At 42.9% G+C, this 17,991-nt stretch overlaps 2 protein-coding genes and 1 long non-coding RNA gene across 3 annotated transcripts; 2 read left to right on the top strand and 1 right to left on the bottom strand.

The window, feature by feature from the left end:
* Window positions 1,895-3,551, top strand: LOC104790891 (UDP-glycosyltransferase 76E4-like). The gene is made up of 2 exons (XM_010516691.2): window positions 1,895-2,456; window positions 2,533-3,551. The coding sequence occupies exons 1-2, from the start codon at window positions 1,979-1,981 to the stop codon at window positions 3,402-3,404; spliced, it is 1,350 nt and encodes a 449-aa protein (XP_010514993.1). The 5' UTR covers window positions 1,895-1,978; the 3' UTR covers window positions 3,405-3,551.
* LOC104790893 (UDP-glycosyltransferase 76E11-like) lies at window positions 3,560-5,441 on the top strand. The gene is given in 3 exon segments (XM_010516692.2): window positions 3,560-4,336; window positions 4,418-4,722; window positions 4,724-5,441. Coding segments are annotated over 3 exon segments (1,347 nt in total). The 5' UTR covers window positions 3,560-3,867; the 3' UTR covers window positions 5,297-5,441.
* Window positions 5,410-6,616, bottom strand: LOC104790894. Its single transcript, XR_768838.2, has 2 exons — window positions 6,434-6,616; window positions 5,410-5,865 (listed from the first exon to the last, which is right to left on the bottom strand). It is a non-coding gene; the product is annotated as an uncharacterized LOC104790894 (long non-coding RNA).

The raw sequence follows: 17,991 nt of genomic DNA, 5'->3' as shown, positions 1-17,991 counted from the left end.
TGCTCGTTTGGTATCACTTTTTCCGGGTCGGGCTGTCTTGCTTCTGTCAGACTCGACGACTATTGCCCCCTTTTTGTATCACTCCATCAGGATCGTTTGGAGGTAACGACACTCTTCAGTTGAGTGGGTGGTACTTTGATGGAAATCACAGTATTGAGTTGCACTATTTTCACCTCCTTCCTTCCTGATGTATTTATTCTCGCCGATCGCGAAGGTTCGACGAGTTCGATCTATGTTCCGGGAGAAGTGCTGGCGTGGCTCAACGTGTTCGAACTTTGGAGCTACGACTGTTGGTTGTTTGGTCGCGAAGCTTGTTTCTGCGGCATGCTTCTTAGCGTTGACCACTTTTTCTTCTTCGACTTCTTTATGCTTCGCAGCTCGCAGTAGCGCGTCGGCTATAGTTTCTACATGAGTCAAGGACAGCTCCTCTTTAAACCGAGATTCGTACCACAGCGCATTTTTCGAGCGCAACGATAGCTGCAGCGTCTGGAATCAAGACGTTAACGACGACCTCTTTAAAACGTCCGATAAAGGATCGAAGTGATTCATTTCGCTCTTGAGTTAGTGCGTACAGATCTGCGTGGGAGTTCTTGTTTTTCATTAGAACGGAGAACTGCTTTAAAAACTCGGTTATCAGATCCTTGATACTGTCAATCGATCCAGATGGAAGTCGCGAAAACAACCTCAAAGCTGCACCAGTCAAGTGCTCGACGAAGACTTGACACACTCCAACATCATATTCTACCGGACTGAACTGGAAGGACCGAGAGCTACCCCGAAGGTAAGCAAAAAGTCTCGTGGGTCGGCTGTCCCGCCGTAGTAACCCAGCCTCGGCTTGACCGCTCATTTCACTGGTGTGGTTGCAAGCCTTTTTGAAAATGGGGTTCGCTGAGTCGCTTCAAGCATGAGATCTACCTTTTGCCCTTTTCTGTGTAGAGGCACAAGCTTACCAGTTTTTTAAGATGTCCCCTGAAAACACCAAAATACAGTTTTAACGAAAGAATTAATACACGGAAAAGTAACCTTTCTTGCAGTTTATGAGAGCAAGATCTAAACTAGTCGGAATCATGAGTATAAAGAAGATAGATTCACAAGTTGCCTATGTTAAGTATTATTTGAACATCCTTCACAAATTCACCTACAAAATAATAAATTGTGCTATGTATAAATAAGATCATACTGACCACAACCTAAGTCTCAAAAGTTGACAACATATAACAGAGAATAATAACACAGTGATACAGGAGATATGATCTACTAACTATATGGCAGTGGTGTATGCATTCTTAATTCTCAGAAAAAACCTTTCCTAAACATTTACTTGTGGTATGAATCAAATATGAGACAATGAATGATTTCTAGAACTTGGTCTGAGAATGTGAACTCTTAGATGACACAAACCCAAAGTAAAGAATCAGCAACTAACAATCACACTAACACTGCTATTTTCTGAGACTTAAAACCCCAAAGTAACCATGGAACTCATATCTGTTTTTGTGCAAACCATTCAACAACTCTTATAGCTGACATTTTCACAAAATTCCAACAATTCTTTAACTCCTATTTTTCACAAACTCCATCAATCACACTAACAAGAATCAGCATCTAAACTAATCGAAATCTACCTATATAAGGACAAAAAAAAGAGAACATTTTACTTTTGTTGAAATGTCAGTTCTTCTTTCTAATGAAAATTTTATACATTCTCGTAATGCAACAACTTCACCGCACGTTAACGTATTAATTCAACAAAAGGAAGACATTCACATTTTCTTTTTGGGGGCACATGTGGTCCTTGGCGTAAGAAAATGACGTAGTTGTCACATATGGAACACTTGCCTAAACAATCTGGCATATTTTGGAAGTTTGTAAAAATTTCCCAATAATTGTAGCTCTATTGATAACTTATATTTAGAGTTGTTCTTCAATGAGAGAGAGAGGGAAACTAAGAAAAAGAGATAGATAGAGAGGTTAAGAAATGGAGAAAAAAGGGAAGAAAAGAATTGTGTTGGTTCCGGTTCCAGCACAAGGTCATATAACCCCAATGATGCAACTTGGGAAAGCCCTTTACTTGAAAGGCTTCTCAATTACAGTTGTTGAGGGACAGTGCAATCGAGTAAGCTCTCCTTCACAACATTTCCCTGGTTTTCAGTTTGTTACCATACCAGAGAGCTTACCAGAGTCTGAATTCGAGAGACTCGGGGCATTCAATTTCATACTGGAGACCAACAAAACAAGTGAGGCAAGCTTCAAGAACTGTTTAAACCAGTTGTTGCGGCAGCAAGGCAATGATATATCATGTATCATCTATGATGAGTACATGTACTTCTGTGGTACTGTAGCTACGGAATTAAAGCTTCCCAACGTCATTTTGTGCACTCAAAGTGCTACAAACCACGCTGCACGCTGTATTTTTAGCAAACTTAATGTCGAGAAGTTCTTGGTCGGCATGGAAGGTCCCCATTACTAGCTTAATAACCAATCTTGAAACCATTTATTTTCACTTAAAACGGATTTTTTTTTTCTTTGCAGATCTACAAGACAAGGTGGTGGAAAGTTTGTATCCTATAAGAAACAAAGATCTCTTGCCTTACGGACTTGGGCCATTTGAGCCACTTTTAGAGTTTCGTCGGGAAGCAATCAACAAAAGAACAGCTTCAGCTGTCATCTTTAACACGTCGAGATGTCTAGAGAGCACGTCTATGTCATGGTTGCAACAAGAACTTGGAATTCCAGTGTATCCATTAGGCCCTCTTCACATTACAGCTTCAGCGCCGGGATCTAGTTTAGCGGAAGATGACATGAGCTGCATTGAATGGCTCAACAAGAAGAAACCGAGGTCAGTCATATATGTAAGCGTGGGAACAGTAACTCAAATGGAATCCAAAGAAGTGTTGGAGATCGCTTGGGGGTTGTGTAATAGCAACCAACCGTTTTTATGGGTCATCCGACCAGGTTCGATCCTTGGCTTCGATGGGATAGATTCATTGCCCAAAGAAGTCAGTAAAATGGTCTTAGAAAGAGGATACATTGTGAAACGGGCACCGCAGATAGAAGTACTTGGACATCCTGCAGTGGGAGGCTTCTGGAGTCACTGTGGATGGAACTCGACGCTGGAGAGCATTGTGGAAGGAGTTCCAATGATTTGCAGACCTTTTACCAGCGAGCAGAAGATAAACGCAACGTATTTGGAAAGTGTTTGGCAAATAGGGATTCAACTTGAAGGTATAGTTTTAAGAGGAGCGGTCGAGAGAGCTGTGAATAGGTTGATTGTGGATGACGAAGGTGCAGAGATGAGGGAGAGAGCCTTGGGTTTGAGAGAGAAGCTCAAAGCCTCTGTAAGATGTGGAGGCTCCTCATACAGAGAATTGGAGGAACTTGTCAAGCACTTAAAGACAGAGTGAAGAAGTTGAACTTTAAGTATTATTAGAGATCATTGTATTGTTATGGAACATGCTTGATCTTGCAAATTTTACAAAGTACATGTGTTTTGTTTTATGGAAAATAAAAAGAAATTGGAATCAAATACGAAAATATTTTTTGGCAGTTTATTACTCAAGAGAATTAATGCGGCAGAAAGTGACAATTTTTTGGTCTGGACCATCTTTTGATATGAAGCCAAAGTCGGCAAGAGAGATATTACAATGTCTAACAAAACATAATATGTACGTTGTCACCTCATCATACTAGCATACACCATCTACCCACAAGCTTCACATGTGAGAATTAATGTCCAAAAGTCTGAGAATCTGATATCTATATCAGAAAGATAGTCCTTTTAATATATCTCATAGAACGGTCACAGTAAAGAAAAAAAATTGGAGGCTAAGCAGATTTTTTTTTAAGTTGTTCTTGTAGGTTTTCGAAATGGAGGAGAGGAGAAGGGTAGTTTTGGTTCCAGCACCAGCTCAAGGACATATAACTCCAATGATGCAACTTGCAAAAACCCTTCACTTGAAGGGTTTCTCAATCACAGTTGTTCAGACCAAGTTCAATCACTTAAGCCCTTCAGATGACTTCACTGATTTTCAGTTTGTCACTATTCCAGAAAGTTTACCAGAGTCTGCTTTTAAGGATTTCGGGCCAATAGAGTTTCTGCATAAGCTTAACAAAGAGTGTGAGGTAAGCTTCAAGGAATGCTTGAGTCAGTTTCTGCTGCAACAAAGTAATGAGATCTCATGCGTCATCTACGATGAGTTCATGTACTTTGCTGAAGCTGCAGCCAAAGAGTTTAAGCTTCCAAACGTTATTCTCAGCACAACTAGTGCCACAGCTTTTGTTTGCCGCTCTGTATTCGACAAACTCTATGAAAAAAATGTCCTGGCTCCCTTGGATGGTACTTTAGAATTCTCTGTTCCCATTTTTTAGCTAGTGTCTATAATCTGTATAACAGCATAGTTCTTGACCTTTTTTGCAGAACCTAAAGGAAAAGAAAACGAGCTAGTGCCAGAGTTTCATCCCCTGAGATACAAAGACTTTCCGGTTTCACGATTTGCATCACTAGAAAGCACAATGGAGCTGTACAGGAATACAGTTGACAAACGGACAGCATCCTCTGTGATAATCAACACAGCGAGCTGTCTAGAGAGCTCATCTCTTTCTTTGCTGCAACAACAGCTTAAAATTCCAGTGTATCCTATAGGCCCTCTTCACATGGTGGCCTCAGCTTCTACGAGTCTACTGGAAGAGAACAAGAGCTGTATCGAATGGTTGAACAAACAAAAAAAAAAATTCTGTGATATTTGTAAGCATGGGAAGCGTAGCTTTGATGGAAATCAAAGAGGTGATGGAAACTGCTTTGGGGTTGGATAGTAGCAACCAACAGTTCTTGTGGGTGATTCGTCCAGGGTCAGTACGTGGTTCGGAATGGATAGAGTACTTGCCTAAGGAGTTTAGTAATATAATTATGGGTCGAGGTTACATTGTTAAATGGGCTCCGCAGAAGCAAGTACTTTCTCATCCTGCAGTAGGAGGGTTTTGGAGCCATTGTGGATGGAACTCGACGCTAGAGAGCATCGGGGAAGGAGTTCCTATGATCTGCAAGCCGTTTTCCACTGATCAAAAGGTGAATGCGAGGTACTTGGAGTGTGTTTGGAAAATTGGGATTCAAGTAGAGGGTGATCTAGACAGAAGAGCGGTTGAGAGAGCGGTGAAGAGGTTAATGGTGGAAGAAGAAGGAGAGGAGATGAGGAAGAGAGCTGTCAGTTTGAAACAGCAGCTTAGAGCCTCTGTTAAAAGTGGAGGTTCTTCACATAACTCGCTAGAGAAGTTTGTACACTTCATGAGGACTCTGTGAAGAATGTTTTCTCTACTAAACACCCAAAGCATCAAGATTCCTTTTTAACTGAATGATTGATTACTAAGTGATGCTAAAATGTATTCGGATAATAACTGACTGAAAAGTCATGGAGGCCATTTTTAAACAAAACACATTTCATTTCTTCAGAGGTTTCACAATCACTCTAGTTTAAGCTAACATCGACCAATATAATCACTATAGAATGAACATAAACTCTTGCCTAACTCTTGAAAACTATTAAGATTCATGAACATAAAAGAAACAAAAGAAATGGATCAAGTCAACTCACTTCTTTAATAAGCTTTGCAGTCTGTTGACAAACCCACCATCTTCCCCATATTACTACTTGCGAGGACACTGTCTGCCAACTCACTGCAGAAGATTGTGACGAACCTCCTCCTCCGCGTGGGGCATGAATAGAAAAATATATGTACTTGGCGGTATCTTTGCTTTCATCTGCCAGAGAACTCACTTCCTCTCAATCACATAACGTATATGGTTAACACGTAAGAAAATAGAGGTTGCATCTACTTGTTGGTAATTATGAACATCCCTCACAAACTAACCTGCAGAAGAATAATAAAGTATAAAAGATTAATACTGACCCCAACCGAAGTGAGTTTTTAGCAGATGAAAACATATAAACGAGAATAACACAGCAGATTGACCATTATAGCCTATATGCAACTCACAGTTCCTCAGGCAATTGGAACTCAAATTGAGTATGCTTAGTATAATGAGTATGATTACTCACTTGTGCAGGATAGCATGGTTAGTATAGGTTAAGCTATTATTAGGCTCATGTTAGCATAAGCTTATGATGTATATAAACAGATAACACTGTACAGTTTACAATTAATGAGAATTAGAATCAATTCTTCAATCTTGTTCTTTCAGCTCAATCCTGAGTTAGTTAGACTAAGACTTAGACTAAGTTAAAGACAGATCACGAAGTTAAAGACAGATCACGAAGGCTCTTCGGCTCTTCAATACATAAACATTGCTAAGAACCAATCCATAGATTTTTACATGTTACGTATATGCAATCATCAGTCACTAAGTTCCAATTCCAAGAAAGTTCAAAACATTGTTCTGACTTTGATTGACTTCATAAAAAAAAAACTATAAAGTTACCTCTTTTATCTCTATGCGGGAGTCGTTGACTGAGTCTCTCTCTCTCTCTCTCTCTCTCTCTCTCTCTCTCTCTCCGGCTTGTTCTTCTTGCTACGGTGGTTCAAAACCACCGCGAATTGTGGCTGGTGGGTCTTGTTTAGTGCAAAACCGATAAAGGTGGGATTTTGTTTCGGATGAAGGCGATGAGATTCCTCGAACCGCAATGTCCCGGTTTATTAACCAGTTCCGGTTCGGTTTGTTTAAAAAAAACAAAATGGTCAAGATCCGAGGCATATTTTCTTAACTGAGCAGTATACAAAACTGGACAACACTTAATTGTATACTATCCTTTTACCATTGTATACCATGGAATAATATTATATATATATATATATATATAGATATCTTTTTTTACAACTATATATTTATATATATATATATATATATTTGTAAAATAATTAATATTTTAATTTTTAATAATAATAATAATAATAATAAACTATAACTAGTGGTCTTATACCCACTAGCCACCTAACTACAAACACAACCAACAGCGGAATAACAAATACCAATATCCGATAATAATCAATAACCAATATCCAAAACATAATCATTCTAATAACAAACAACATGAAACAAAGAACCAGCAACCTAGCAAATTCTAAAGACCCAACTCTAGCAATCTAACAATGCCAGACAACATCCAATCGAGTCCCTAGAACATCCTCCTCTTCATTGCCTTGATTCCACGATCACACTTTGCCTTTACGTGCACCACAAATACAAATTGAGATGCATGAGTATTTGATAAACACTCAGTGACGCAATCCTCCCATCTACATGGCTATACACACAAGCAATAAGATCTCTCAGGCCACAAACAACAACAATAAAACAATCCAGGACCATGCACAAGCGACCCGACACAATCCGGTTACTGTCAGAAGGGTGTCGACAGATACCAGAAGGTGTCGACCGACACTGGACATCTGGTGTCGACTGACACCACTTGGGTGTCGACCGACACCTGCTCGACACTCCTGAAATCCTAACGGGGCGACCGATACCTCCTCATAGTGTCGACCAACGCACGCTAAGTCCTTAAGTCGTCCTCGCATTGGTGTCGACCGAACCACTGCCGAGCAGTGATTTGCTTCAAACAGAACCTCCGAATCTCGCCTCCAAACTTCTCCTTTTCGTCCCACACAATCCCAGGAACGAATCCAAGCCTCAGGAGCTACGAAAGACTCACAAACAACCAAAACAAACAACCAAACAACACACAATATCACAGAAACAAAGATCTTAGCTTAGATAAGTCATGGTCATGCACTCACCTTAGCCAAACAACGAGATCTAAGCCCAAACGACAAAGCTACCACCACAACAACCTTCCCACCACGTCCCTAGCCTTGGATCCACACTCTCCAGGAAGAAACTCTCTTACAGATCAAAAGAAACTCCCAAAAACCTCAAGAACAGGCTATGGAACACTATTTTCTTCTTTTCTCTCTAAAACTCACAGAAACGGCTAAAGGGACAAAGGAAGTCGAGTTTTCGCTTATAAACTTGAGTTTAGGGCTTTCTCTAAACCAACCACGCAAACCAAACGATTAAAATCGAACCGACCAAAATACCAAAAAAATGGTTTGCGGGTGTTACAATTCTCCCCCACCAACATAGATTCGTCCTCGAATCTCGAACAATTGTCAGTCAAGGACTCCCGTGCTACCATCTCCACGGCCCTCACTCCTCCGACCGATCTACGAAAGGTCACCTCTAGGTGATAGACTCACGTTCCAGGCGTTGGTTGCTCTCGACTTTTGGACTTTCCTTTACTCACAGGCCTAAACCTTGAGTTTTTATTGGCTCCTCATCAGGCCGAAGCCTGCATGCCATAATATATATAAGGAAATCCAATACTCTTCTCTCGGGTTGCCACCCTACAGCGGGTCCCCAGATCGTCATCTGAAGTCGATATACCAACCACACTCCTAAGCCACGAAGTCTTAGAATATGGCGGTACTAGGAGAACTGAAGTCCCCCAAGAGTCGCGAGCAAACAATTCTGAACACGTCTGAGTCCTATCCCTATCCAAGTTTCCTTCCCGTGGCTCGCGTAAGACAACAAAGTGTCCTACCAACCACATATCCCCTCACTGGAATACCTCATGACCACACAAGGATCATCTCACTGCCCCAAGGACCGCCACAAAGGCCAAACAAATGTCCTAAACAGGACCGCCACCAAGGCCAAACAAATGTCCTAAACAAGACCGCCACAAAGGCCAAACAAATTTCCTAAACAGGACCGCCACAAAGGCCAAACAAATGTCCTAAACAGGACCGCCACAAAGACCAAACAAATGTCCTAAACAGGACCGCCACAAAGGCCATCTGTCCCGAATGACCGTCACAAAGACCAACTGTCCCGAAGGACCGTCACAATGACCATCTGTCCCGAAGGACCGTCACAAAGACCATCTGTCCCAAAGGACCGTCACAAAGACCATCTGTCCCGAAGGACCGCCTAAACAGGCACTCTGGCTAAACAGCCCGCCACAAAGGCCAGACAAATGGTTAAAAAGCCCGCCACCAAGGCCACACAATGGCTAAATAACCCGCAACAAAGGCCACATAATGACTAAACAGCCCGACATAAAGGCCACACAATGTCTCAAAAGACCGCCACACTCGGCATAATGACTCAAAAGTCCGCCACTAAGGCCACACAAGCCCCTCCAAGGCTCTCTGCCACTAAAAATGAACAAATTATAACTCACATAAAACTTTCCATTTTTGGCACTTTCTATTTCTGGAAACTTTCCACTTTTAGAAACTTCTAACTCAGGAAACATTCCCTTAAACCACCACCTCACGGAAATTTTGTACCCCGAACACAACCTCATCTTATTACTTAGTCGCACAACCAACCACCCCAAGCGACCAAGTAAACAAGAGAGATGGGCTGGAATACTACATTCCCGCTCTAGCCACGAATTACAGATGGGACCAGGCTAGGCAAGCTCAAGTCGTGGCTTGCTTCTCATACCACTTCTTAAATCTTGCCTTCATCCTCGCCTCAGGCTCCCAAGTCTGCTCCTCAACACCATCACAGTCCCAAAGGACTCTCATCAAAGGAATCTTCTTCTTCCGAAGTTCCTTGATCCTCCTCTCGAGAACCCTCACTGGTCTCGCCTCCAAAGTCATGTTAGGCTGAAGATCCTCAGGAATCTTAGCCAACAACTGATCATCCTCGCGCAGACACTTCTGCAACATAGACACATCGAAAACCTTATGGAATACTCGCATAACCTCAGGTAACTCCGGTCTATATGCCACTGGTCCAACTCGCTCAATCACTCTGAACGGACCCATATACCTCGGACTCAACTTAGTCTCAGTCAATGACCTGTTCGGACCCCGCAACATGGCCATCTTGAGGTACACTCTATCTCCAACCTGAAACTCAAGATCTCTCCTCCTCCTATCGGCAAAACTCCTCTGCCGATCCTGAGCTTCCTTCATGTTCAGTTTGAGAAACCAAATCTTCTCCAAGGTCTCCTGAACAAAATCTGTCCCGTACATGCTCCTCTTCCCCACCTGAGTCCAGCATAACGGTGTATGACACGGCCTCCCATACAAAGCCTCATAAGGAGCAATGCCAATACTCGCCTGGTAACTGTTGTTATAAGCAAACTCTACCAAGCTCAAATGATCTGCCCAATGGCCACCCCAATCCAACACACACATCCTCAATAAATCCTCCAATGTCTGGATCGTCCTCTCTGACTGTCCACCTGTCTGGGGATGATAAGATGTACTCATATGCACTTTAGTGCTCATCTCTGCCTGAAATTCCCTCCAGAACACCGAAGAGAACTTGGAATCCCTATCAGACACAATGCTCGTTGGCACCCCATGCAACCTGACTATTTCTTTCACATACTTCTTAGCCAAGACCGATGTACCATCAGTCTTCTTAATGGCCAGAAAATATGCCGACTTAGTCAACCGGTCCACAATGACCCATATAGCATCAAACGTCCTGGACACTAGCAAACCTACCACGAAATCCATAGTAATTATATCCCACTTCCACTCTGCAATGGGAAGACTCTTCAGCAAACCACTTGGTATCTGATGCTCAGCCTTCACTAGTTGACACACATCGCACCTCACAACCCAACTAGCAATGTCCTTCTTCATCCCTACCCATTGATAGTACCTCTTGAGATCACGGTACATCTTAGTCGCTCCTGGATGAATAGAGAACATGCTCGCATGAGCCTCTCTTAGGATCTCCTGCCTCAACTCCTCATCCTTAGGCGCACAAATCCGCCCATGCACCAGAATAGTACATTTAGCCGAAACCTGATAGTCTGAATCCACATCTTTTGAGGCATTCACCAGCCCCAAATCCTTCTCCTGAGCCAACCGCATTCTGCTCAACAAATCTGCTCTATCAGCTGCAACCAAACCCGACGGCTCCCAAAAAACCGCACACAAGATCAACGCACTGATCTCCCCTACCAGAGATTCCATATCCTGCTCCTGAGCCGAAGCCGCCCGCTTCTGACTCAAAGCATCTGCAACCAAGTTAGCCTTACCAGGATGATAGGCTATCTCCAGATCATAATCCACCACCAGCTCTATCCACCGCCTCTGCCTCAAGTTCAGCTCGGGCTGAGTGAATATATACTTCAGGCTCTTATGATCTGTAAACACTTGTACTTTTGCACCATAAAGTTCAGCTCGGGCTGAGTGAATATATACTTCAGGCTCTTATGATCTGTAAACACTTGTACTTTTGCACCTAATCTTCGTGGCATTCTGCGGTCTAGGCCAATCCCTGATAGCCTGAATCTTCTCCGGATCTACAGAAACCTCATATGCAAACACAATATGACCCAGAAAACCCATCTCACGCTGCCAGAAACTACACTTGCTCAGCTTAGCAAACAAGTTCTGCTCTCGCAGCTTCTCCAGAACTGCCCTCAAATGCACTGCATGCTCTTGAGGACTCTTAGAATAAACCAGGATGTCGTCGATGAAAATGATGACAGACACGTACAGAAACTCTTGAAATACGCTGTTCATCAATCTCATAACCACTGCTGGCGCGTTAGTCAACCCAAACGGCATCACCACAAACTCATAATGNACAAATCTGCTCTATCAGCTGCAACCAAACCCGACGGCTCCCAAAAAACCGCACACAAGATCAACGCACTGATCTCCCCTACCAGAGATTCCATATCCTGCTCCTGAGCCGAAGCCGCCCGCTTCTGACTCAAAGCATCTGCAACCAAGTTAGCCTTACCAGGATGATAGGCTATCTCCAGATCATAATCCACCACCAGCTCTATCCACCGCCTCTGCCTCAAGTTCAGCTCGGGCTGAGTGAATATATACTTCAGGCTCTTATGATCTGTAAACACTTGTACTTTTGCACCTAATCTTCGTGGCATTCTGCGGTCTAGGCCAATCCCTGATAGCCTGAATCTTCTCCGGATCTACAGAAACCTCATATGCAAACACAATATGACCCAGAAAACCCATCTCACGCTGCCAGAAACTACACTTGCTCAGCTTAGCAAACAAGTTCTGCTCTCGCAGCTTCTCCAGAACTGCCCTCAAATGCACTGCATGCTCTTGAGGACTCTTAGAATAAACCAGGATGTCGTCGATGAAAATGATGACAGACACGTACAGAAACTCTTGAAATACGCTGTTCATCAATCTCATAACCACTGCTGGCGCGTTAGTCAACCCAAACGGCATCACCACAAACTCATAATGCCCATACCTCGTCGTGAATGCAGTCTTCCTCACATCTGCCTCATCTACCGGGATCTGATGATAACCGACACCAGATCTATCTTTGAGAACCAAGTAGCACCCCTCAACTGATCCAACAACTCATCGATCCTCGAAAGAGGGTACTTGTTCTTCATAGTGACCCAGTTGAGACCCCTGTAATCAATACACAAGCGGAAACTCCCACCCTTCTTCTTAACGAATAACACCGGCGCTCCCCATGGTGATACACTAGGACGGATGAATCTCTTGCTCAAAAAATCCTCTAGCTGCTTCTTCAGCTCTGCCATCTCTGCTGGAGCCATCCTGTAAGGAGACGTGGATAACGGTGTCGTCCCTGCTTCCAGTTCAATCGTAAAAGGATCAGACCGAGATGGTGGTAATCCCAACAATGACTGGAACACATCCTCAAACTCCTCCACAACCTGAATACCGCTAACCGTAGACTTTCCCACTGACTCTGGCATAGATATAGTAACCAAATAAGCCTCACAGCCCTTCTCGATCATCTTCCCAGCCTGAATGGCCGAGATCACGAGACTCCCTGAAGTCGGTCTAATCCCCTGAAAAGCCAACTTTCCTTCTGAGCGCTCAAACTCCACTCTACCTCGATGACAATCCAGATGAACCATATGCCGATGCAACCAATCCATCTCCAAGATAACGTCATACAACTCCACTAGGCTGATAAGCAAATCCGCAGGCCAAGACTCTCCCGCTATCTGAATATCAATACCCCTCGCTCGACCAATAACTCTCAGAAACTTGCCTCCAGCAACTCTGACAACTCCCGCATGCTCTCCAGGATCTCCTATGATACTCGCACTCTCTGCACACTCCGGGGAAATGAAGCTATGAGTAGCTCCAGAATCAAACATAACGTGGGACTTAAACCCACCCACCAACAAGGTCCCTACACAAACCTCATGTGTTGAGAACTGAACTTACTAAGTATTCACAAAGACAAGTACCAGAAATTATACCTGTGATCGCCCCGGCACTGGTTCCACCAGTCTTTGCAGTCGTGTAAACACGTGGCGCCTCCTCAATCCGTACCACCGGCTGCCCTCCCGGCTGCACCTGCTGCAACGCTGCCACTGCTACCGGCTGCAACTTAGGACACAAGGACCTGATGTGCCCTGGCTCCCTGCAATGATTGCAAACACGAGCTGCTGTCGACGGAGCACTCCTCTTGGGACAGCTAGCAATCTTATGATCCTTGCTCCCACACTTGAAGCAACTCACACCACTCGACGTCTGCATAGCCTCCCACCACCTCTTGGTTCCCTGCGTAGGCTTGCCGCCCTTGCTAGAACCTCCTTGATGCTGAGCCTTACTAGGCTGAACTGCTGGGCTAGCCGCCAATGATTGTGCCCTAATATCCTCCTCGATCCATGCTGCAGTCTCAACCAGTTCTGCACGCGAAGCATAACTCAGCCCTCTACAGTGAACCCTCAAGTCATCTCGTAGGGCCCTCAAAAAACACCTGATCTGAGCCTCCTCAGACTCCATATCCCGACCCTCATACCTCAAAAGTCGACTGAACTCCAAATCAAGCTCCCGCACTGATCGTGTCCCCTGAGCTAGCTGAAGGAACTGCACCTCCAACATATCCAGTGCCTCTCTAGGGAAATACTTGCGGTTGAACTCCAAGACGAAGTCAACTCAAGACATCTCCCTCTGCACTCTCCTGGCTGCCATAGAACTCCACCACAACTGAGCATCACCAGTCAAATGGTGGACCCCAATGTCCACCCAAAACTCCTTAGGACATCTCAGAGTATGGAAGTTACGTTCCACACTCGTCCTCCACGCATCCGCAGCGGTAAGATCTGTACCTCCCGAAAACTGCTCGGTACCAATACGGCCCATCTCTGTCAGCATGCTGATATAACGAGAATGGACCCCCACATCCGCAGCCACTGGCTGCCGCTCCGCCGCCACCACTGGTGGCACTACCTGAGCCTGAGATGGTGCCACTGGCGGCAACCGCGCTATCAACTGTTCCAGCAAACCCGCAAGGTCGACACCCGGGACTCCACCCACTAGGACTCCCACACCTGGGGCCTTAACATCACCGACTACTGGAGCATCAACACCGCCCCCTCCGGCCACACTCATGGAATCCCCCTGGACACCCTCCGACTCGCCAACACCCTCTGCTATCACACTCTGGTCCGCAGCCTCACTAACCGCTGGGACTCTGCCCCTAACACGACCACGTCTGCGTCTACGTCCACGACCACGACCAGCATCAGCATCCTCTCTAACCATATGCACTACCATGAACAGAAGGCTAAGCACACAATTAATATAACACAGAGTCATAAACTTACCGTGGAATCACACTGTAGGCTCGAAGAGGATGTTCTAGGACTCCATGCCACATACAATTTACTAACTCCCATAATCAATCAACACACGAAATCCCAACATCAACAACAGAAACCTAGTGAACCCAAACTTAGAACCGTAAGGGCTCTGATACCAAACTGAAACGACCTGACCCGTTTTTTTTTAATAATAATAATAATAATAATAATAATAAACTAAACCCTAGAATATCCTCCTCTTCATTGCCTTGATTCCACGAACACACTTTGCCTTTACCTGCTCGACACTCCCGAAACCCTAACGGTGTCGACCGATACCTCCTCATGGTGTCGACCGACGCTCGCTAAGCCCTTAGTCGTCCTCGCGTTGGTGTCAACCGACAACATATTGTTGTCGACCGACACTACTACTGAGCAGTGATTTCCTTCGAACAGAACCTCCGAATCTCGCCTCCAAACTTCTCCTTTTTGTCCCACACAATCCCAGAAACGAATCCAAGCCTCAGGAGCTACGAAAGACTCACAAACAACCAAAAAACACACAATATCACATAAACAGAGATCTTAGCTTAGATAAGCCATGGTCATGCACTCACCTTAGCCAAACAATGAGATCTAAGCCTAAACGACGAAGCTACCACCACAACAACCTTCCCACCACGTCCCTAGCCTTAGATCCACACTCTCCAAGAAGAAACTCTCTCACAGATCAAAGGAAACACCCAAAAACCTCAATAACAGGCTATGGAACACTCTTTTCTTCTTTTCTCTCTAAAAATCACAGAAACGGCTAAAGAAACGAAGGAAATCGAGTTTTCTCTTATAAACTCGAGTTTAGGGCTTTCCCTAAACTAACCACGCAAACCGGATGATTAAAATCAAACCGATCAAACCGTCTGAGAACGGTATCGATCGACACCGCTTGTGGGTGTTACAGAAGCAATTGATGTACTTGGTGAAAGAGGAAGCATATGCGCATACACATAATGATTACAACCGCTACATGGCTTCGCTCACTAACGTACTTTAATGAGGCATATCCAGCTTGATGGTCTCGAGTTTACTGTCCAGGATATAGATACAACATCAAGACTAGCAACATTGTGGAATCTATCACATATCTCATTGAATTTATTATGAAAAAGTTAGGTAGGTGGTATTGGAAAAGGCGAGAGGATGCACTAAGTCTAAATAATGCTTTGGTGAACTCTGAGTTGGTTAACAAATATGAGGAAGATAAGAAGCAGTTTGAGTGTGATGTTATGACAGCCAATGAGAGGGAAAAAATGCTTCGACAATTCATGGTTTTTTCTTGGATAGGTTTAATTATTGTCATCGCAATGTGTCTTGGGATGTGTACGAAGTCTCTAAGTTAACTTCAATCAGATTTCTATTAAGCTTTCAATGTACGCTATTGTTTTTAAAGAAGTCTCCAAGTTAACTTCAATCAAATGTCTAATCTACATTCATTGTACCTTTTCGTGAATCTCTAAATTCATTGTACCCTTTCGCTATCTCTACATTCATTGTACCCTTTCGATATCTCTACATTCATTGTATCGTTGCCTTCTCTTCATCTTCTTCTTCGATCATTGCACCTATAAATATCCTCTCAATTTCCACTCAATCTAATGTGTCTCCTTCTTCGATAACAAAAGAATAAGTTGGTTACGATTGTTTTCATTTTGATTCTCGAGCTATGGCCGGAGAGAGTTCCAGTAAACGTAAGAGAAGCAATTCCGATTTTGAGTGGGAAGAGGAAGTAATTGATGCCAGGAAAGACGCGTTTGAGAGGACAAGAGTCGTGGTTGAAGAAGAGACAACGGATCGCTTCAAAGCAATTCTTCATATGATGAAAGATCACATGAAGAAGAAGGAAGAGGTTATCGCCCTTGTGCATCAAGTGGATCTGATCGACGCTCAACTATCCCAATTGAATCAAATATTGGGTCAACAACTTGTCGCCTTCTCGGTAGAGCACAAGAGGTTAGAGGAGATGAGAGAGGTTGCAGAAGCTGATGTCAAACAATGTGTGGTTCCTCCTCCTATTGATTGGGGCAAACCTCATGTCCGTTTATATTTTATTTTATTTACTTAATGTATGCATACTGAATACCTATTTCTATTTTCTATTTTTCAATTCTACATGCCTAATGTTGTTACTTCTATTGGTCAACTCTACATGCCTATTGGACAACCAGATCAAAAAGAAGTATAAAAGTTAACTTCAGTCAGATGTCTACTAAGCTTTCGTTGAACGCTATAATTTAGAGAAGACTACAAGTAATTAATATTTTAATTACTAACTAATGAGAAACAGACAAGTGTAAAAATAAGCAGAGGAATGATTCTTCCCCAAGTACTTTATGCATCGGTTCTCTCTCTTTCTGTATTATTTTATTAATTTTTAATAAAAAAAATTAGGGAAGTAACCCTAGAGGAGACTTCCTAATGGATATCTATTTCGTACTAGTAGAATAAGAACAGTAATCCGTTTACATTCGAGTAATAAAGAGGATCCCACAAAAAATATATGGATAGCAGCCCATCATCAGAGTTAAACAAAAAATATAACCACGAGAACAAGAACTTTACATGCCTATTGGACAACCAGATAAAAAAGAAGTATAAAAGTTAACTTCAGTCAGATGTCTACTAAGCTTTCGCTGTACGCTATTGTTTAGAGAAGCCTACAAGTAATTAATATTTTAACAAGTAATTAATATTTTAATTACTAACTAATGAGAAACAAACAAGTGTAAAAATAAGCAAAGCAACGATTCTTCCACAAGTACTTTATGCATCGGTTCTCTCTCTTTCTCTCTCTTTCTGTATTATTTTATTAATTTTTAATAAAAAAAGGATTTTTGTTAAATGTACCACATTCTCCGTAAAACTTTCTAAATCTGTCACATTTTATATTATTTTATGTTGTTTCTCGGTTTCCGACAGCAGAAGAGAGAGAGTATCAGCGAGGTTGAAGAATACAGAGTTCGGCGAGATCTGGTACAAAAACGTTAAGCAAAGTAAGCAAAAAGACAATCTGAAAGATAGAGATTCAAGTTTAACACAAAAAGAAACGAGAAAATCAACCGTTATTGATAAGCGAAATAGATAAGCGGAAGAGGAAAGTTGACAAGAAAATGAGCAAGACGGAATTAGAGATAACAAATATTGTTATCTCGGTTTTTAGGTTGTATAAAATTATAATAATTATAATAATCCTGGTTTTATAAAACCAAAACCGTTTTTTCCAAAACAGTAACAAAAAATTATAAAGAACCCGATTAAAACCGCATCCCGTTTATCGGTAAACCAATTCCCGCTTATCAGTAAATTAAACATATATACTATCGCCAACTAACGTCAAATCAATTTATACCTTGTAATGATTATGTTGATGACTTCTCTGGCAGACTTCTCCACG

This window comes from Camelina sativa, chromosome 6 (assembly GCF_000633955.1).
Source record: "Camelina sativa cultivar DH55 chromosome 6, Cs, whole genome shotgun sequence".
In the NCBI taxonomy this organism is placed as follows: domain Eukaryota; kingdom Viridiplantae; phylum Streptophyta; class Magnoliopsida; order Brassicales; family Brassicaceae; genus Camelina; species Camelina sativa.
This window is presented reverse-complemented; position numbering and strand designations above follow the sequence as displayed.

Coding starts and splice junctions, on each gene's coding strand:
- LOC104790891 (XM_010516691.2), top strand. CDS start 1,979: ATGGAGAAAAAAGGGAAGAAAAGAATTGTGTTGGTTCCGGTTCCAGCA. Junction 2,457..2,532: donor GTTCTTGGTCGGCATGGAAG/GTCCCCATTACT, acceptor TTTTCTTTGCAG/ATCTACAAGACAAGGTGGTG.